We start from the raw sequence: 21,471 nt of genomic DNA, 5'->3' as shown, positions 1-21,471 counted from the left end.
CACCCATAATAGACAAACCAAAAGGAGGTGTAACACAGTTCAAAACATCTCTAATGTGTCTGTCAGTGCATGGCTTATTCATAATGTTAATATCTCCAATACAAATATGCTCAGAACTAATAATGTCCTGTGAGATTATAATTCTTTAGAAATTGAAGAGAACCTGTGAGAACTGCATCATTAATAATAGCATATTCATTGGGTGTGACTGGTAAATCTTTGAAGAAATCCTGAATATGACATCAACAGACCATTATTATTTACTAATTGACCAACTAACAACACCCTAGAGTGCGTATAAGTGATTTATTTCCATGTAGTTTAATTCTACTGCGCATCACAGTTTGGCATCATGTTCCTCTCGCTCGCCGTAATCAAGCTGCATGTGTTTGAGTGACAGGTCTCTGCAGCCAATCACAGGAGCTCTGCAACGTCTCCCAGCCAATCAGCAGCGGCCGGTCTGAGGTGCACCTCCATGTATGGACCTGTGAGCACTTCCTCGTTGAGGTGAAGGCTACAAAACGTGTCCGTCCGATGCGAGGCTGCGGGATTTAAAACCACGGACACAGAGGACGTCACACGTCTCGGATTACTGTAGACGGTTGTAAGCGGACCGACCTGTGTGAATATGGGGGTAAGCATCGTCAAACTCATGATGTTTTTAGATAATTCGTGTTATTTCTGAGTGATGACTAGTTATATTGGGTAATGGGGGCGGTGCTCAGTGCTTTGTATCTTCGCGGTGATTGGCTGCTTCTCTTGACTGACAGTGTGTTTGTGCAATCAGTGACGTTATTGAGATCTCTCAACCAATCAGCTACCAGCTCGTTTTCGAATCGAGCCCGTATTGGTTGCCTGCCAGCTCCTCTGTGTGTTACATCCGTCCAATCACAGCTCACTAATGTTTCACTTGAGTGTAGACCAATGAGCGCCTCGCAGGAGCGTCTGTGATTGGTCCACTGAGCGGTTGTGGGCGGGACATGGTGATGTTTTGTGATGGGATGGAAAATGGCGGCTGTTCGTAAACCGCATTAACTTTGTTCATACTAGTAAAAACAGCAGCTACCATGCATACCCCTTCTCTTTAAATGCACTAGAAATACCCGAAGGTCGCTAGTTTTAATACGACTTCAGCTCAGGGTGAGTTTTCTACCGATATGAGCAAGATAATGGAAGAAATGCGAACAGTAGCTGGACTCGACTCCCAGTGAAGGAACAAAGCTCCAGTATTCACTGGGATCATAATAATAATCATTATTATGATTTTATAATGATAATTTATATGTTAATGTTCACTTCCAGTCGGTGTGGTACTGTAAAGTAGTAGTACTGGACTCTTTATGTGAGATAAGCTTCACATATACAGCCAGACCGGTATGAAGTCAGTGAGTGTAACCCTGGTAACCGATATGTGCTAACGTTAGAGGAGTTTTAGAGGCGTTCAAAGACAACAGACAGCTTGTTGTGATCTCAGTTAACTAGTCAGGAGACTCATAAAGTTAATGTTGTAACTTAGGCTAAGTTAGCTGACAAGTAAAGCTGCCTGATGTGAACACACTCCTCCTCTCTGCTGCTTTGTACTATCCGATGGAGCAAAGAGGCGCTGCGGTGCAGTTTCGGCTGGGTCGACCTAAATACTCGTTAATAACATCGTTATAATAACGTTAAATAACGTTAAATAACGTCACCTGCATCTGGTTGGACAGAGCTACGTGTGCCAGTGATAATGGATGCCTCCAAGCCAAGGTACAGCAAAAGGCTGGTAAGTTTAAAGAGACTTTGACTGCTTAAGTCCTTGTTTTCTCTTGCTTTCATAGGTTCATTCAACAACCACATTAATGTCTGGTGTAAAAGTTCAGCCCCTGTGCTGAATGTCTTTTGTTTTAAACAACTAACTTAACTTAGTGGAGTTCAGAATGGAGTTTTATGTGAAAGTGAAATGTGATTTGATTAACTGTTACATGATGAACTTGGTGAAAGGGATGGGAAGGAAAGTGTGATGTGTTGGTGATTTTTCCAGAGCCCAACAGAAAAAATGACTAGGTTATAGGGGTGTAACGATACGTTATGTTTTCCATGGTTCCGATACGATTCAAGGACGATATTTGGCTCATCTAGAGCGATACGATACGATACGATACGATACGATACGATACGATTCAATGAAATCGATTCAGTAACTTTCTCGCCAAAAATTCAATCCGTGTGATTGTGAAATAAATAGCTGATACTGGACAGAGCAGGTCAGGATTCCTCAAAGTTTTTCTTGTAAAGGAATCAGGGATAAATTAATTATGGATATAAACAAGTAAACAACGATTAATGGCAAATACATACTCCTTTTATTTGAAAATAATAAATAGTGTAACTTCAGGATAAATAACGTTAAATAACGTCACCTGCATCTGGTTGGACAGAGCTGCGTCTGCCAGTGATAATGGATGCTTCCAAGCCAAGGTACAGCAAAAGGCTCGTAAGTTTAAAGTGACTATGGCTGCTTGAGTCCTTATTTTCTCTTGCTCTCAGAGGTTGATTCACCAACCACATTAATGTCCTATACAAGAAATGGGTGCTGTCGGTATTTGCTTACATGTTTTCTATAGATTTCATAGTTAATCAAGATATAATAACAAGGGATGGTGTAAAAAACAATCACATTTACCACAAAGTTCAGCCCCTGTGCTGAATGTCTTTTGGTTTTAAAAAATTAACTTAGTGGTGTTCAGACTGGAGTTGGATGTGAAAGTTATTTGATTAGCTGTTACATGATGAACTTGGTGAAAGGGATGGGAAGGAAAGTGTAATGTGTTGATGATTTTTCCAGAGCCCAACTAAAAAAATGAGTAGGTTGTAGTGGTGTAACAATACGTTTATACAACGATACGATCTCCATGGTTCCGATACGATTCAAGGTCGATATTTGGCTCATCTAGAGCGGAACAATACGATTCAATTATTTGAAATCGATACAGTAACTTTTTTCGCCAAAAATTCAGTCAGTGTGACTGTGAAATAAATAGCTGATACTGGACAGAGCAGTTCAGGATTCCTCAAAGTTTTTCTTGTAAAGGAATCAGGGATAAATTAATTATGGATATAAACAAGTAAACAACGATTAATGGCAAATACATACTCCTTTTATTTGAAAATAATAAATAGTGTAACTTCAGGATAAATAACGTTAAATAACGTCACCTGCATCTGGTTGGACAGAGCTGCGTCTGCCAGTGATAATGGATGCTTCCAAGCCAAGGTACAGCAAAAGGCTCGTAAGTTTAAAGTGACTATGGCTGCTTGAGTCCTTATTTTCTCTTGCTCTCAGAGGTTGATTCACCAACCACATTAATGTCCTATACAAGAAATGGGTGCTGTCGGTATTTGCTTACATGTTTTCTATAGATTTCATAGTTAATCAAGATATAATAACAAGGGATGGTGTAAAAAACAATCACATTTACCACAAAGTTCAGTCCCTGTGCTGAATGTCTTTTGGTTTTAAAAAATTAACTTAGTGGTGTTCAGACTGGAGTTGGATGTGAAAGTTATTTGATTAGCTGTTACATGATGAACTTGGTGAAAGGGATGGGAAGGAAAGTGTAATGTGTTGATGATTTTTCCAGAGCCCAACTAAAAAAATGAGTAGGTTGTAGTGGTGTAACAATACGTTTATACAACGATACGATCTCCATGGTTCCGATACGATTCAAAGTCGATATTTGGCTCATCTAGAGCGGAACAATATGATTCAATTATTTGAAATCGATACAGTAACTTTTTTCGCCAAAAATTCAGTCAGTGTGACTGTGAAATAAATAGCTGATACTGGACAGAGCAGGTCAGGATTCCTCAAAGTTTTTTCTTGTAAGGGAATCGGGGATAAATTAATTATGAATATAAACAAGTAAACAATGATTAATGGCAAATACACCTTTTATTTGAAAATAATAAAAAGTGTAACTTCGGGACCCGCTGCTTCAGTTGTCAAGATACAAGGCAGTGCAATATTTACCAAAAAATAAAATAAACCAACTTTTTGGTTTATTCTCTTACCATTCTGCCCCCGTTTTTTAGATGGGTAGGTGTGGGAGGACGGGGGATGTTCAGTGGGAGATGGCAGTTTATTTTTTATTTAAATATTTGCTTTGATTAAAAAAAAAAGTTGTGGCATTAGTAAGTTAAACAGTTCATAATTCCCTCTCTATTATCTGTTTTATATTGCTGTGAAAGCATCTCCTACAAACAACTACATTTATTCAAGTTTCTTTATATCAAGATTACATTTGAACGCATCAGGATTAAGGGTTGTACATTACCATTGCCCAACGCTCGTTTTTCTGAGTAGAGCTTGAATGTAACCTCCGTTAACGGAGCTCTTTAGCTCCCTGCTGTTGGCAGACGAGCCGGTCACTGTGATCACTCTGAGCAGCATCATGGGAATGAATTACAATATAATAAGTGTCTGATTTAGTTAGTTGTTCCAATCGTTTTAAGGTTGTTCCTCCACAGCTTATTTTGGACTTACAGTTTTTTGACAAATTGCAGCTTTATATCTTCTTCACTCAGCCGAAGAACTTCCACACAGACGAACGAGTGTGTGACGTTACTGACTGTGCCGCTGTGTGCTGACGTAAAACCATCATGTGGCGGCTGCACGTGTGTGTGTGACCGCCAAAAACTTGGATATATGAGACTGCTGTAAACCGGCCAGCTTCAATCGGCTGCTGATTGACGGTTCATTTCTAGCTGTTAGATTAGGAATCGCTTGATTTCTGCAGCAGAGTTTTCCATGAGCAGAGCATTTTAAACATCAATATCGCAGTCGATCATGTTCATTTAATTGTGGGAAGCCAAAACCGTGATTGCGATTAATATTTGATTAATTGTGCAGCCCTAATTCCCATGCTCTATTATGTCTGGAAATAGAGATGGGTTTAATTTGATGGGTTCGGCTCCGGTCCTGGTTTGGTTGTGCCTTCCTTCGACCAGTTGTCCTTTCCTGGCCTGTCAACTTTGCCTCCTTATTTTTCACCCATCCACCTTTCCTTCCATCTCCCTAGCGGGCCGGTACCCGGCGACGTTACCATGACGACGGCATCTCGGATGAGGAGATCGATGGGAGGAGGATGTTTGACCTGGAGGAGAAAGTCAGCAGTCAGAGGTTTGGCTCTGACCGGGTCCTACGCATGGCGGGAAAAGGTAGGCGAGCACAGTCAGTGAGGTTTACATTGTTTGTATGTTGAAAGCTGGTTCTCAGGTTGGAAAAGCTGAGTGAAAAAGGCACATTTTAACATTGGAGAGGAGTTTCCCTTAAGTGTAAATAACCCCCGGAGTTTTGGCTGAAGTCCCTCTACCCTGGAAATTCAAAAAAAATTATCAACATAGGCAGGGCTGGGAGGGGGGCTAAGAGATTGCTGCTTCTTGCCTCACGATGGCTGACACAGATCACCATGACAGAAGTTTTAAACGTGCACCATACCATACCATACCAAACTATACCATATCTAGTTGTCTGCAGAGACCCTGTCTGTTGTGACCACCACTTTCAGCCAGGAATCAGGAATCTTGAAAAGTGAAACAGCCTGCATTGAATGAAAGAAAACCAAAAAATAAAATGGATGAAAAGACTCAGGAACATTTCTTTCTCACATTTTTTTGTTTTTTGTATTTCTTAGACTTGACATTGGAGTTCGTCCAGCGTGGTGGCCTGAGGGACCCAATCCTCTTTGATAAGCCTGAAGGACTGGGAATCAAGTAGGCATCCTCTTTATTTTTCTCTTCCTCCTTTATTTTCCTCATCAACATCTACCTTACTACTTCATTCTTTTTTTATCAAGTCTTTTGTTAACTTGCTTGTTTGTTTTTCTCTATTGGGGGGGAAAAAACACTGAGATGATTTGATGTGTAAACGTATAAACATGAGACTTACAATATGTTGACCTCTTGTTGTTCTGTAGGATGCCTGATCCGGATTTCAGTGTCAATGACGTCAAGATGTTTGTTGGTAAGACTTCAGAAATTAAGTTTTCTTCTTTTAATTAAGTACAAGTCTCACGTTTAGTCCTGGCAGCAGCAATGTTTCCTGTCAACATGTCATTGAATAATAACATCCATGTGAGCAGAAAGACTGAAACTAATGATAATTCAAAGTGACGGAATCGCCAAACTCTGTCTTTTGCTTTGATTGAGTGACCCCTAGCAACAGAAAATGACATATTGTGTGTTTTAATGGCACAAATAGGATTTGTCGGTTGCTTTTTTGGAAACGCAACATTCAAAGTTGGATCCCACCTCCCCAGCTCAACGACACCAGAAGCGCTCGCCACTGACCACGATTAGGTTTAGGGTGCTCGCCTGCGGGTGAAAGCCAACCCCACGTTCAACAAACGATCTTTGTCTGCTTGGCGTTTCGCCTCGCTGTATTTGTGTTGGCGCTGCATCCGCCTAGCTTCCTCTTGGATGCGTGCTTATGATCTGGTCGCTACGTTTTTATAGGGGTTGTCTCCCAGAAATGTCCCGAACACAGCAAAATAAGAAGAAAAGAGAAAATCTGGGCAGAGGGCTGCAGGGTCTCTGTACATTACAGACACCACCAAACACTGCTAGTGGATCAGAAGTGATGATTGAGGGGGATTACTTTGTATTTTGAGTCTATACATAGTTTTTAGGAAAATTCTATTCATTCTGCCTTTTTAATTAACACATTTGATCTACAGTACTTAAAAGTAAAGCAAGAACAATGCCACACAATTGTTCATTATTATTTTTAAACTACCTCTAATTCCAGTGGAAACTGACCCATGTCCATGGAAAGCAATGATTTTGATGTAATGCCCTTTGCATTTTACACAACAGTTTGTTTTAAGTATTAAATTGGTCTTGCAATTGTATCCTATCAGCTGCTGTTTTGACCAGATTTCTTTGGCATGCTGTGACTAACCATTGCCAAAAACACCCTCTCAGGTAGCAGACGTATGATAGATGTGATGGACGTGAGCACTCAGAAGGGGACAGAGATGTCCATGGCCCAGTGGACACGTTACTATGAGACGCCTCCGTCTCAGAGAGACAAGCTATATAATGTCATCAGCCTGGAGTTCAGCCACACAAAGCTGGAGAACCTGGTCCGGAGACCTACCACAGTACGTACACAGACTTAATGAAAGGCGTGTCATACACTCATGTCTGTGTGTATTATGCAAACAGAAGCATTGCAGCAGCTACAGTCAATCTGTCTCTGCCTCTGTCCTCTCAAAATAGTAGTATGAGAAACGGTAAATTAAGCTTCTGCCTGACCTATCCATCATGCTTTGTCTGTCTTGTATTTGTGTCTGTAGGTAGATATAATAGACTGGGTGGACAACATGTGGCCTCGTCACCTGAAAGAGCGGCAGAGAGACTCAACCAACTCTATCACAGACATGCAATACCCCAAAGTACAGAAGTAAGTCCCCATGTTCCCTTTGCTCTGGAGTCAAGTCTTCTGCAGATGGGAAAAAAGACATAATTCAGTTAAATACATGGATTTCTTTATATTTAGAGATGAATAATGAATTGACATTTGAATATAAACGTTGCTGATGTTTGTATGTCTCTGCAGATACTGTCTGATGAGTGTCGAGGGCTGCTACACAGACTTTCACATTGACTTTGGAGGGACCTCGGTGTGGTACCACATCCTCCGAGGGTGCAAGGTGGGGCCAAACACAAACACTTTGTCCTCTGTTACAGCCTCATATGTTCTGGATCAAGCTCATTAAAAGGGTTGATTTTTAACTAAAAACATGACTGCTGTTCTCATGTGTTGAACAGTTAAAGATAGGATCGACAATGTTGGAAAGCTAGCATAATTTGAAAGTAGCATCGCTTCAGGAGCTCTGTCTAAACCCACCCCCTCCCCTCGAGGCTCCTTCCAAGGCAACGCCCTCCCACACACATGCACGAGCACCGCCGCATCGTAACTACTTCACAGACACAGAGCGGAGAGAGGACCTCAACTCGACAACGCTACCTTATGACAAGTAACCGCGGCAGTGCTACTTTTGGCGGCGTTTCTCTTCCATTTTCCAGTAAACTTGCGGCGGCGACGCGCTTTGAGTTCAGGCTGGTGCACGCCAAGGGTAGAGTACGAGCAGTAAGGCATCTGATTGGTTCCTTCCAAACGGACCGCGAGGCAGTGATTGGTAGAAGTTTTTACAGGATTACAGCAGCTACAGATGACGGCTCTTTTCAGAGCTCATAAGTAATGGATCGCTGTCGGGGTGTAAAGACCATTTCAACCAATATAACAAATAGTATGTACTGGATAACATCGTCAACCCTGCCTATAATTATGTTGAATAAATTATTTGAAAATGTACCGTCCAGAATGGGACTAAATTATTTCTTGAGTTTTACTTGATAAACATCTAGAAAGTGACCTCATGTTGTTGACTGGTGCAGTGAGCAGAGTGTGGTTTGAATTGCAGTTGTGTTTTCAGGTGTTCTGGCTGATCCCTCCCACCCCCCAGAACCTGGAGCTCTATGAGAACTGGGTGCTGTCGGGGAAACAGGGAGACATTTTCCTGGGAGACCGAGCATCTGACTGCCAAAGGATTGAACTGAAGAAGGGCTGCACCTTCATTATACCCTCAGGTATACGTTTATCTCGCTCACTCGCTACATGTTGAAGGATTTCAGTGATACGACAGAAATAGAATACTAATGCGTGTGTGTGTTATACTCAGGTTGGATTCATGCCGTCTACACCCCTACGGACTCTATGGTGTTTGGAGGAAACTTCCTGCACAGCTTCAACATCCCTACGCAACTTAATATCTGTAATATAGAAGACAGAACGCGGGTAGGGGAAAAGACAACTCTCCTATAAGGTGTAAATGACGGGTAGTAATGGATTGTGTAAAGTGCCTCTTTCACCTCCACCGCAGGTTCCATTGAAGTTTCGTTACCCATTCTACTACGAGATGTGCTGGTACGTGTTGGAGCGCTACGTCTTCAGTCTTACAAAGACCTCCTACCTCACACCAGAGTTTCAGAAGCACACGCTGGGCATTGGTATGAACACAGGCAAAGACGGGTAGATGTACGAGGAGAACTTTTTCATGATGTTTTTTTTTTTTAATTCAATGTGTAACTCATTCCTTCTGTCAGGTCTGAAGAAGCCAGTCTGCTCAGATCCAGCCAGTGAGCAGGTGAAGGAGGAGGATAGTAGCAGTGATGAAGAGGCTTTAGAGCAGCAGTCTGACAAGCCTGCAGTTAAAACTCATATGACTCCCCTTGAGCTGGAGGGAATGTGGAACCTGCTGGGTAAACTGGAGGCTCTGCCCTCCAACAAGAAGTGTGTCCCCGCAGGCATACACAACGCCCCGGCACTCATTACACACATCAAGGTATGACTGCTCTCTCTCTGTCTCTCTCTCTCTCTGTCTCTGTGTGTCTCTCTCTCCCTCCACTTCTTGACTCGCAGTCAAAATCACAACAGTGCAGCCGCTGATTCCGTCGTCTTCATTTGGCTGATTTATTCTCACTTAATGGAAACAAAATTAACAAAAACATACAACATGAGGTCAAATACTGTAGCGATGCCCCGTTCTACACGTTTCCTCCATGTTTGCTGAAGAAAAACCGCCACCTCCTTCTACCACAGCTGATCATCATCTGATTCATCACAGTAGATCCAAAAATCACAATATTCATTTGACATCCATTCATAGAAAACATTTACATCGCCTCAATAAATGAGCAAATTGTTAGAATATAATTTGTAATCAACACAAAAGAACGGCTCTATTATAAAAGGCCTATACCTTATTTATATTATATAATGATATCATTTAGGCCTACACTATAGATAAAAAAAATTTCCGGCATAGTGACCGATGGCAGAATTACTTTCATGGGCATTGGAAAATGCAGCGCGGGGTTTCGATTGAGAGCAGCAGACCTTGAAACGGTCACCGCCCGCAGCATCTTCCCACCGACCAGCCAGACCAAAGCGCCACAGAGAGTGATGCGACAAGTAGGCAGATACTTTAGCCTGTAGCTTATTTTTATGTTGACAGTATGTTGTGCTATTGCATTTTCACCGTCTATTTTGGCTGGGAACTGCGCACGTCACTCGGAAAAATTAGGCAACACACGGTCGACTCTCTCGATGAGCCGCCCGCAGTCATATCAGTTTTTTAAAAAAAAGATTTTTTTCATTCTCAAGATATGGCCCCTTACATCGGCAATAGAGAGAAAAGAGGTAGCAACTTGTTTTGAGTGGAGTATCCCTTTTTAATTTTGTAATACAGTGATATAATACCGTCACCGCAAAAACACAAAGAAATACTGTGATATACATTTTGTGCGTCTTGTCCTATGTGTCCCTTTCTACCCCCCATAGTGTGTGTGTGAGTGTGTGAGTGCGTCAGTTGTCAGTTAATTTTGCTGGTGGGGTAATAAAATACTTTTCCTTTTGATATATAATGCTTTCTCTCCCACCAATCTTGTCTCTGCTGTCCTGCAGATTCTACTGAAGGAACATGCAAATGACAATCCCAAACTGTCCTACACAGGAATACCCATCGTCAAGTGGCCAAAGAGAGTAAGCAGTCTTCACTTTTAGACATGGCCGTAGCCAGCTATGAGGTCACCGAGGTCCAACTTTTTTTCTCATAAACTTCTGACTTTATTCTCATTATATTACGACTTTATTCTCGAAATTTCCGATTTTTTTTCCCCCCCTAATGTGGCCCTAATACTCCGTCGTACATTTAGATATAAGAATAATAAGTAATAAAAGTACTTTTTAATTACCCCAAAAAAAATTGTATTATATAATTTAACCATTTCACAGTACCTGCGGGCCCAATAGATGGCGCCCTGAGGCCCACTAGCCCAGTGGTTGAGATTAGCTGGTAGAAACTGTTCCTTGTGAGTACACTCATGTATTATCAGCAAATACCGTATGAAAAAAACAAAACATTTTTCTGCTCCTCTCCACCAGCCCTCATGGTACCAGCCTCCTCCTCCTCCACCACCACCACCTCGTCCTAAATTGGCCTCCACTCCCATCGTCCCACGACCACAGAAACCAGCCTCCTCCATGTCTGTGTTGAGACGGCGCAGGGTCAGGTAACAAAGCGTGTGCGCGTGTGTAACGCATTTTGTCATATCAAATCAGGAATGGCTTGAATGTTGTTTTAGTCACACTAAGTGGTTATGTTTGTATTAGGCCCCTCTCAGTTTAGCTCAGCAAATACCAGTTGTTTGGAGCCAACACCAATGTTATACTATTTAAAATCTTCTATAATTAAAGTAGCAGTGGGTAGAAATGGAGCAAAAATGATTTAAAAAAAAAAAAAAGTTATTTTTATGAAACGGTCACTATATCCTGACGGTAGAGCATGACACAGGTAATCTGAAAAAAATCATGTGCCTCTGTCCTCTGGTGTCCTCTGGTGTCCTCCGGTGCTCCTAATGGCATCTGTAAGATTTCACAGACCGGAGGAAAACAACCAATCAGGGTTGAGCTGGAATATGCCGTCTCTGAGCAGCTGTCAATCACTCGCAAACTCCGATCAAACGGTCAAACTAGGCATGCGCTGATCAAATATGATTCAATATTCTGTTACTGTAATGCCTATTTCTCTCCTCAAATGTTTTCAGAAACATCTTGTAGTGTACTGTTAGGCTGTAAAATGCGAAAGTTTGTTGAGGAAATACCAAACACCGCCCACCAGTCGGAGCACAGCCAATAGGAATGCTCAATAGGAACGCTCTCTCTCTCTCTGAAATGACCTGTGATTGGCCAAAGTCTTTTTAAGATTTTTTAAAGCCTGAAAACAGAGTCATGAGGAGGTGCAATGGTCTAGTTTTCTCTCAGAACTCTTGAATTACAATATGCTGAAAGGTTATTATGGATTTTTTTTCCCCATGAGGCCAAAAATATACTGCCTACTGCCACTTTAATGTCAGTGTGCAAGTAAATGATTTAGCAGTGATCATCCATTTGCTGTTATGTTTTCCTTCTCTGCAGGTGTAAGCGCTGTGAAGCCTGTATGAGACCAGAGTGTGGAGACTGTAATTTCTGCAGAGACATGAAGAAGTTTGGAGGACCAGGGAAACTCAAGCAGACCTGTGTGCTACGACAGTGTCTCTCTGTAAGAAACTCTTTTTTTTATTTATTCATTTATTTAAATACGTTGGATGTTTCTGTAACTTCCCTTCTGTCCCCTCCAGCCGGGCCTTCCTCTGTCTGCAGTATGTGAGATCTGCAAGGAGCCCAATCAGGAGGAAACTGGAGACCCCTCCCTCACTCTGATGGAATGTTCCAACTGTGCGCAGATAGTCCATCCTGCCTGCCTCACGGTACAATGCACACACACACAGTCCCTGTTTACTAAACTGTACGCTGTTTACGTCTGACAACTTCTGAGTTGTAACATTTATGCTCTATGCAGTGCCCTCAAAAAATCCTACCGTGGAACAAAAAAAGTGAATGTTTTTTCTGCTGACAATCCCATAATTCACTCGACACTCAACTGTGCTGCTGTTATTACAGACTAGGGCTGTGTCACTACTCCCTACTGCCTATCCAGCGAGTTTTATGTAGAGGACTATATAGTGAGCTCATCAGCAAAATGAAAAAACACTTTGAGACACTACCCAGGTCATTTACTTGGTGTTGTTAATTACATCATTGCTGTCTCACAATTAAAACGTGCCACATCAACATGTGCTGAAGACCATCCATGATAAATACTGGACATATGTAAGCTATTTCGTTGAGTTGTCTCTTAGTGAAATGCTCTGAGTGAATAAGCTCCCCCTGGTAAGCAGTGATGCAGCGTATATGTCTAGGGCTTTTATTGTGAATGTGGGGGCGATAAGCGTATTTTACCAAATTAGTAAATACAAAGTAGTCAAAAAGAGTATTCCTTTCTAACCCCCTTAAATACATCTAAACATTGACTGTGATTCCATTTTATATATGATTCATATTTTATACTCGATTGCTTCCCAGATACAACATTGTGATATTTTGGAGGAGTGGATGGTCACGTGTTCTGTGCTCTATGATTGGACGATGGTATCACGTGTTCATGAATTATTCATGTTCTGCCATCGCCGTCAGAGACTGTAGGTGTTGAAAGTGACCAATCAAAGGAACGAACACATCAGCCACCGTCTATTCCACCCCCGTCTCAAAAGTCAACTCGACCAGCGAGCGCGTAGAGAGGGTCGAGCGAGCGCTCATCACATGGAGCAGAAATGCTCCCTTGATAGGATGCTTTTCCGCTCGCGGATACTGTTCTGTGCGCGCGCGTGTTTTGATTCTATTAAACACCGTTTAATGATTCTAGAAAAACGGCTAGAAAAAACGGCTCAGAAATGAAAAAACTCCACAGGGAACCTTGAATCTACCTCTTTTGAGTCCCCCAAACTTTATTGAAGTACAACACTAAATTGCTGGAGTATTGTTTTACAGTAACTATACATACTGTAGCACATACTGCATGTATAGATCATACTGTATATACCAAGTGTGAATACCTTCTCTTAGTCATAATCTACATACAAGTACTGTAGCCAAGTATAAAAAGAGCCTTAGTCTTGTTTATTTGTACATTTTTCCTTTGTTTCCTCTTAATTTCATCAATCATTTAACTAGTAGTATATATCTCCTTCTGTGTTTGCAGGTTCAGGGTGAAGGAGTTGTGAACAAAGACCTGCCCAGTTGCTGGGAGTGTCCAAAGTGTGTCCAAGGGATCACTGACCCAGAGGTACACAATGTCCTATCAACAAACACACACACACACACACACACACACACACAGTCTCAGGGCTTCCTACTTCTTGTATGTACGTTCATTGAGTACACTGCTGCACTCAGACTTCTGAGCCTCTTTGCAAACATGTGCGCTCTCTCTTGCTCTCAGTCTATTAACCTGCCGTTCACACACACACACACTTGGTTGCAGTGTGTCAAAGCTAACGGGTATTGTGTGTGTCTCTTGTCTGTTTGTTTTTTCATTATTAATTTATTTTTTTGTTTTTTTTGGTTGCTTTATTCTCTTTTCTTTTGAATTTAATTTAACTCCGTCAGTCATCAGGCAGTGATGAATCCTTGGCTGCCGCCCACCAGCAGCACATCCGTCCACACGGCCCCCTGGTCCTCAGACTGGGCCCCGGGCCCTCTGCTACCATAGGGGGTCCCGTGGGCATCCAGCAGGATGGGGAGGTGGTCCGCTGTGGTTTCTTCCCTCCTCCTCCTCTTCCTTCCTGCTCTTCCTCCTCCTCTACATCACTTCTATTGGTGGCGGCCCCTCTGCCTTCTCAGCCAATCAGCTCGAGACTGGTGAGAGGTGCCGTCTACTCTGAGTACATCCACCCGTCTGTCGACTGCACCCCAACCCCCCTTTTTTTCCATTCCACCTTTCAAGAGAACAGACACAACTCTCGATGTAACTTTTACTTTTTCAAATGATCTTGTTACCGACAGAATGATTTCCTATTTAAGAATTCTGTTTTCATAGTTTACACAAGAGTAGTGGCTCTTCTCTCAGACTGTCAGCTCAGATTGGTTTCTGTGCTGCTTTCCCTTTTCCATACTTTTCTAAATCATTCTCTCATCATGATGGGACAATGTTTAGCCTGGTTTTCTCAACCCGTGACAACAAGCCTTTTGATCACCACCCTTTTTCTCCCAGCTCGGGTCACAACTCGGATCTATAGGAATTGATTTGCCTGAAAAGAAAAAAAATGAAAGAAGTAATTTAGTGACGTATTTAGGCTTTGAGCTCATTTTTACTCAAGTAAATTAGTCTCACTTTAAATAAGTGTTTTTCAGTAGCTTTTATAAATGCATTGCTCTTATTGTGAGTTTTATCAGCGCACTACTGGACACATCAGTTTCCATTTCGTCAATGTCAAAAGGATGATGAAGCTGATGTTGTTCTGTGGTTCTTCTCCACTCAACTTTCATCTTGAATCCCTGGATGAACTGATAGTGTGACTGTCTGTCCCTCCTGTTCACTGTTGTTTCCCATCACTGCACTAAGGCCCTGTTCGGATCACTCGGTACGCACGTTAATGCCGGGTCTGGACAGCTCTAAGTACGTCTGATCACACCTGGCATTACAATGCGTCTCCACATGCGTCTTGAGTGACCACTTGTGATCCGATCTCACTTCCCCGCTCTATATGCAAATAAACACAAAATAAACACATGGCTTCTACAGCAGACATTGTGGGGCGGGCGGGTGACAGCTTTGTGTAAAACACCGGAATAACACCAACACATCTCCAACAATATGATAATATTGCACTTCCTGTGCCTAGTCTGTAGATTGTAGATATGTAGCCTATAGATCAGATATATTTTAATAAAATACAGTTGCACCGACAGGATACAGTAGAGCACAGAGGCCGTTTGGTACATCGTATAAGCATGATGATGAGGTGCTCTGAGGTGTTCTGATGTTTGTGGCAGCCAAAGATTCATTACTACTTCATGTTCTTTCCCTTCAGCTTGTTTTGTGATGTTCAATACAACCTTAACTATATTTAATGTTCATGTTTGACTGATGAGTGTGAGTAGATGATGGCAAGAGCTTCAGTTCTGGGTTAAACTCTTCCTTTCAATGAGTTTACACATTAAGTATTTTGCTATGGCTTTTCCACTCAGACAGCAATGAGAATATTGGCAAAACACACTTTTTTTTCTCCCTTTGGTGTACAGATAGGTTGCAGGCTTGGAAATGATCCAAATTACTCATTGAACATCAGCACGACATAATGGCAGCTTCTGTCCAAAAAACCCCCCCTCAACGTTTTAATGCAAAAACTGTCAGCTAAAACTCAAAAAAGCCTACTGTCTGATATTGTCATTTTTTTCCTTTTCCTCCAGCAGTCTAAAGGAGACAAAGGTGAAGGCCTTCCAGCGGTGAGTGTTTATTGTGGGTGCTCTACTTTACTCTTAATTTCCGGTCTCCCAACAATTCCCTTTTTGTGTCAGTATTTCTCCATACCTCTCTCTTCCCCCATACTGTCCTCATCTTCTGTCATTCTGTATCTCCTTCCTTTTATCTTTTAAATGTTCTATCTACAGTTTCTTCCATTCATCCCTCCTTTTCCTTCTTTCCTTGCATGTCCAGAAGCGGAAATCTTCAACCCTGCTGGACGCTCGTATGGCTAAGATTTACCGACGACAGAGACACAGCCGCGACGGAGACGACTCTGCTAGCGATGACGACGATGATGGTTTGTCCGTCTTAAAAGATTACCCTGAAGCACATTTTTACCAGTTATTTTGTTACTGATTTAAGTTTCTCCAAAAAACAAAGCACTTGAATTTCATCATCCGGATCTCTTTTGTTGTGATTGTGATCACTTTGTTCTGACCTGATCAACCTGTCCCGTCTCCCCGCAGCCTCTCACAGAAGAAAGATGGCGCTCCACGCCCGAGGGGGAAGCCACTCCTCCAGGAGGGGGTTCGGCGCCAACAGGAGAGGCCTGCTGAGAGGAGGCTCGGCTCACAGAGGAAGCAGAGGAGGGCTCATGACTTCTGGCTCCTCCTCCATGCTCAAGCTAAAGCGAGGGATGGGCATGAGGGAGGGTGTACGGAGGGGACGAGGGGTGAGGCTGAGGGGAGGCTCCAGGATGCAGCGGAGAGGAGACGAGTCCGAGGAGTCGGACGACGACGATGACGACGACGACGACGACGACGACGATGATGACGAAGAAGAGGAGGAGGAAGAGGAGGACAGTGAAGACGGAGTCAAAGAACGACTGAGTCGTCGGCGTAGGAAGAGGAGGAGGCTTGATGACGATGACGACGATGATGATGATGATGATGATGAAGATGAGGACAGTGAGGGGCAGGACTTTGACCCTGAAGAGGAGGACATGGACACCCTGGAAGATGAAGAGGAGGAAGAGGAGGAGGATGTGGAGGAGGAAGGGCGCTGGGATTCAGACCCAGAACCCCCGGTCCTCCTGGTGTCGGATCTGAATGATGACCTGCTGAGTGGCTCCTACCTGACCGTCACTCTGCAGCGCCCCCACAAGGCCAAGAGACACTCTGGTAAGACTTCAAAACAAAAACATCTAAACGTATAAATTCACTTTCCATAAGTGAACTGTGAGGTCAAAACTAATGAGTTAAACTTCATGTTGTCGCTGCTCAGGCTCCATAGTTCCAAAGCTGGAAGCAGCCATGGGTCTGAGGACAGCTGCGGTGGGTGCTGGCGGTCAGCAGGGCTTCATCCAGAGGAAGACCGCTCTGTCCAAACCTTCACGACTCAAGGGCGCCGACACAGCAGACAGCGTAACCCCAAGAGGACCTGGCAGGTAGAGCTCAATACATGATCAAATTCCATTTAATACATGACTACTACTACTCATGGTATAAAATGTTATTTTGTTTTTTTAAATTAAGCCCAGTGAAACCGTGGATGGACAAAACATGACTGCATTTTCAATGTAAAACCAAACTCGCATACACTTTTACTTTGAGACCAAAGCAGCCAAGAAATAGCCCAATCACAGCACAGGAGTTGGGGAGGGGGGGTGTAACATTATCTGGGTAACGCCCTCTAAGTCGGTCATTCCCAAAGACTGGGTTTGGGACCCACAGGTGGGTCGCCAATAAATTTGCAGAATTTTTTTCCATAGCCTTTTATTTAACATTTCTATATGCAGTTCACCTTTGAGCCACATGAGGGAGCCTGAATGTTCCTATTGTTCTGATAATTGTAGCCTCATCATAACATTGGATCTAATATATACATTCTGTTTGTTTTACTGATGAGAGGAAATGAAAAGAATGAGATGCCTGTTAAGTCCAGCTAAATGTGCATTCTTTAAAGGGATAGTTTGGGTGTTTCGAAGTGAGGTTGTATGAGATACGTATCCATCGTCAATTTACTACCTACATATACACCGATCAGCCATAACATTAAGACCACTGACAGGAGGAGGTTCACCGGTTTTCCTTCTTTGGACCACTTCTGGTAGGTCCTGATCACTGCAGACTGGGAACATCCCACAAGAGCTGCAGTTCTGGAGATGCTCTGACCCAGTCGTCTAGCCATCACAATGTGGTCCTTGTCAAAGTTGCTCACATCCTTACGCTTGCGGAGCTGCCATGTTTTCTAGATAAAAAGCACTATAACGTCTACATCTCTCAACCGATTTGAACGAGTCGTTGTCCCCTCGTGTCCCTCATTATGGTGACTGGAACACAGGCCATCTGCCACTGTCGAAATGGTGCCTCGTAAAAGGCAACCTTCTTAACCCATGCCCATCTAAATAGATTTCTGTTTCACGTGGCATAGCAACCCTGAACTGCTCCGGTAGAATGAGGTCTTTAATTTTTTGGTGCAGTGCAGGCGTTTACAGGAGTTAAGACACAACAGTCTAGTGCTACTTCCTGTGTGACTGTCTAGCGCTGCTTTCCCCACTTTAAGCACTCTGATCAGAAGGGGCCATTTACTTTTAACGGCTATTTTAATCAAACAACATCATAAATACATCCACCTCTCAAACAACCTGTGACCATGACGATGTTAATATTGTGTGACATCAGGCCCTTGTGTGATGGCCATGTATAATGTTGCTATTTCCACGGGCATCACGTTACCGAACATCAAAGCTTTCTCCATAAATGCTCTGTAGGCAGTATGTGACCAGTAACTATTTGCGTCATGCATAACCCAAACACCATTTTATATTTTTTTGATCTCGTAGGCCACGTTTGCGGGGTAACCACGGCGCTAGAGATCACTCGAGTTCTTCAGAGGACGAGGAAGCTGCTGCTCCTCCTCCGCACTCCTCCCTGTCTCCTCCGTCCCTGCTGTCTCTGCCGTCCTTCAAGGACGTGGGCAACGAGAGAGGAGGGGAGAAGGAGGTGTGGGTGTCCGTGTTCCGGTACTTGAACAGAGCTGAGCTGCTGGCCTGCATGACTGTTTGTAAGGCCTGGTACAAGTGGTACGTCACTCTTTTTTTTACTCTACAAACAAAATAGAATGTGTTTAAGTCTTTGATGTAAGCTGGTGAACAGGAAGCAGAGCTCTGACACAGCTTGTGAATAAACCAATCATGTCTCGCTGTCCTGTGCAGGAGCTGTGACAAGCGTCTGTGGAGCCATGTGGACGTGAGTCGGTGCAGCCCGCTCAGTAACCAGGCCCTGGCAGGCATCATTAAACGCCAGCCCACCTCTCTGGACCTGTCCTGGACCCCCCTGGCCAAGAGACAGCTCAACTGTCTGCTCACCAGGCTCCCAGGTACAAACACACTGAGACACACACACACACACACAGATCCCCTTGTCCCTACATGTCTCATAACAGTCTCTCTCTCTCTCTGTCTTTCTGTGTGTGTCTTCAGGTCTGAGGGAGTTGAGGGTGACTGGTCTGTCGTGGTCCTGCCTGTCAGCGTTGGTCTCTCCCACTCTGCCCTACCTGCGGCTGCTGGACCTGCGCTGGTGTGAAGGCCTTAAAGATGCTCAGATTAAAGAGATCATCACGCCGCCCGGTCAGTAGCAGCAGAGATGTTTACTTGGGGCTTTTGGTGTTAACGAGGAATCCTGCTCCGCACTGGCAAACTGCTATTTTTATCCTGGAGTGCATGGAGGTTATTTCTTCGCCTACGTTGGTTTGGTGACTGGTAGAGGTTTTGGTAATGCCAACCCAGTGACTTTCTGTAATCTTGATGCCGAGAAGGAGAGCATCTCTCGGGGTGGGCCTGCTCCGAGCAATAAATATATATAATACATTTATATATCCCATAAATAAAATTGCACACTGTTAGGCACGGAAAACATGGTGGCATGGCGATCCACGCCGTGCCGCTGGGTTTCACTCAAATGAAGCCCGTAATCTCCATACTGACCTATCCAGCTCAAGTGACCGTTTCCTCCGTCTCTGTCTGTTCCTGCAGGTTCCGAGTCGTCTCGCAGCAGACTGAGGAACATGGTGACGGTGCGTCTGTCCGGTCTGGACGTCAGTGAGTCCACTCTGAGGCTGCTTCAGCGCCACATGCCCCAGCTGGAGAGACTGGACCTGGCTCACTGCAAGGACATAGCAGACTCGTCTATCGCCCTGCTGGCAGCAGCCGGGACTCACAGCCGCAACAGTCTCACTGAACTCACACTGGCAGGTGGGTGTTCTAGCACAGTCACTGATTGGTCACGTGGCCTTTTATCTAGCTGGTTCAAACTTCTTATCACTCTTCTATCATGGTGCCTGGCTCACCAAGTCCTTATAAAGGGCTGTGACTTAAAAGTGCATACTATCAGTATCAACCAATTGATGATTCTTTTAAATCAATATTTACTTTGTAAAATAATAAGTGCATATCATATTTGATGTTCTAAACTACACAGCTTATTCAGACTGACACTGTCAGAGAGAAAGATTTAGTTTATGATGATATTAATAGGGATGTCCCGATCAATTTTTTCTGGCCCTGATCCCGTTTAATATCGGGTATCTGCTCATAACGTGTCCGATCCAATCCTTACATTTACATAGCTAAATAGAAAAGAATTAGAAAGATTAACTGGGAGGGTACGATTCCTGGTGAAGCGATCCGCTCCAGAGAAATGAGTGGTGTTGTACAGAGGTGGTGGGAGTGATGCCTCTTCTACCTCATCAACAATCTTTGGCAAAGTACAGACACCGGCCGCACACAGCACTTTAACCAAAGTCTTGTTTTGAATGAGAGCAGTTGCTGACATCTGTCTGTCTGTCTGTCTGTCTGTCTGTCCGTCCAGGTTGTAGTGAGCTGACAGACGCCTGTCTGTCCTACCTGAAGCGTCTCTCCTCTCTGACTCTGCTGGACCTCAGAGGCTGTTCGGGGATCAGCAGACGTGCCTGTGACGCCTTCATCTCTGACCTGTCCCACGTGGCCCTCTTCTGTATGATGGAGGAGAAGCTCATCCAGCGCCTGGATTAACACAAACCCCTTGTTAGAGCGCAAACTGTGGCATGAGTCAGCTGTAAAAGAGGAGAATGGCTGTCAGAAATATTAAACCTGACCACATAATGTCTTCTGATACAACACATAAAAAAGGACCTGTTGAGTTGTGCTTTTTCACTGCTGATGGAACTCGGCTAGCAGTGGATAAGGTAACGAAATCACAGCAACTCTTATTTTCAGGTGATTATACACTACAGGAAACATACTTATTAATATTATATTCAATTTCTGCCAACAGATCCCCCCTAACTGTTACACACTGGTCCTTTTAATTATTTTGGGGAGTAAAAATAAGTGAATTCCATGTGTATATATGTTTGTATTTTTTATGTTTCATTCATGTTAAGATTCACTCAGTCAATTGACTTTGTACATATTTTTCTAACTGTGTGAAAACTTAATAAAATGTGAATAGTTGAACTTTCTATTTGTAGCATTTGTTCAGGAGCTAAAGGATTACGTTTCCCTTGTACAGACATATGCAGGTATTATAAACTTCCCGATATC

General features: G+C 43.4%; 1 protein-coding gene across 5 annotated transcripts; it reads left to right on the top strand.

The window, feature by feature from the left end:
- Positions 1 to 475: 475 nt before the first annotated feature.
- On the top strand, positions 476 to 21,389 carry kdm2aa (lysine (K)-specific demethylase 2Aa). 5 transcript variants are annotated; one of them, XM_037764894.1, is made up of 27 exons: positions 986 to 1,140; positions 1,707 to 1,762; positions 5,058 to 5,196; positions 5,673 to 5,751; positions 5,955 to 6,001; positions 6,961 to 7,139; positions 7,335 to 7,441; positions 7,598 to 7,691; positions 8,478 to 8,631; positions 8,724 to 8,839; positions 8,925 to 9,051; positions 9,148 to 9,386; positions 10,508 to 10,585; positions 10,988 to 11,115; positions 12,020 to 12,143; positions 12,223 to 12,351; positions 13,683 to 13,766; positions 14,090 to 14,341; positions 15,893 to 15,928; positions 16,140 to 16,245; positions 16,415 to 17,068; positions 17,172 to 17,334; positions 18,733 to 18,972; positions 19,105 to 19,268; positions 19,372 to 19,518; positions 19,924 to 20,142; positions 20,759 to 21,389. In XM_037764894.1, exons 2-27 carry the CDS (start codon positions 1,727 to 1,729, stop codon positions 20,938 to 20,940), a joined length of 4,023 nt encoding a protein of 1,340 aa, XP_037620822.1. In that variant the 5' UTR covers positions 986 to 1,140; positions 1,707 to 1,726; the 3' UTR covers positions 20,941 to 21,389. The 5 variants fall into 5 exon arrangements, with proteins under 5 accessions (XP_037620825.1, XP_037620822.1, XP_037620823.1 ...); XM_037764897.1 differs by lacking the exons at positions 986 to 1,140; positions 1,707 to 1,762 and adding an exon at positions 476 to 634; XM_037764895.1 differs by having other exon boundaries at positions 990 to 1,762.
- Positions 21,390 to 21,471: the final 82 nt, after the last annotated feature.

Source organism: Sebastes umbrosus, chromosome 3, assembly GCF_015220745.1.
Source record: "Sebastes umbrosus isolate fSebUmb1 chromosome 3, fSebUmb1.pri, whole genome shotgun sequence".
NCBI lineage: Eukaryota > Metazoa > Chordata > Actinopteri > Perciformes > Sebastidae > Sebastes > Sebastes umbrosus.
This window is presented reverse-complemented; position numbering and strand designations above follow the sequence as displayed.

Coding starts and splice junctions, on each gene's coding strand:
- kdm2aa (XM_037764894.1), top strand. CDS start 1,727: ATGGATGCCTCCAAGCCAAGGTACAGCAAAAGGCTG. Junction 8,632..8,723: donor CACCTTCATTATACCCTCAG/GTATACGTTTAT, acceptor TGTTATACTCAG/GTTGGATTCATGCCGTCTAC. Junction 12,144..12,222: donor TGCTACGACAGTGTCTCTCT/GTAAGAAACTCT, acceptor TGTCCCCTCCAG/CCGGGCCTTCCTCTGTCTGC.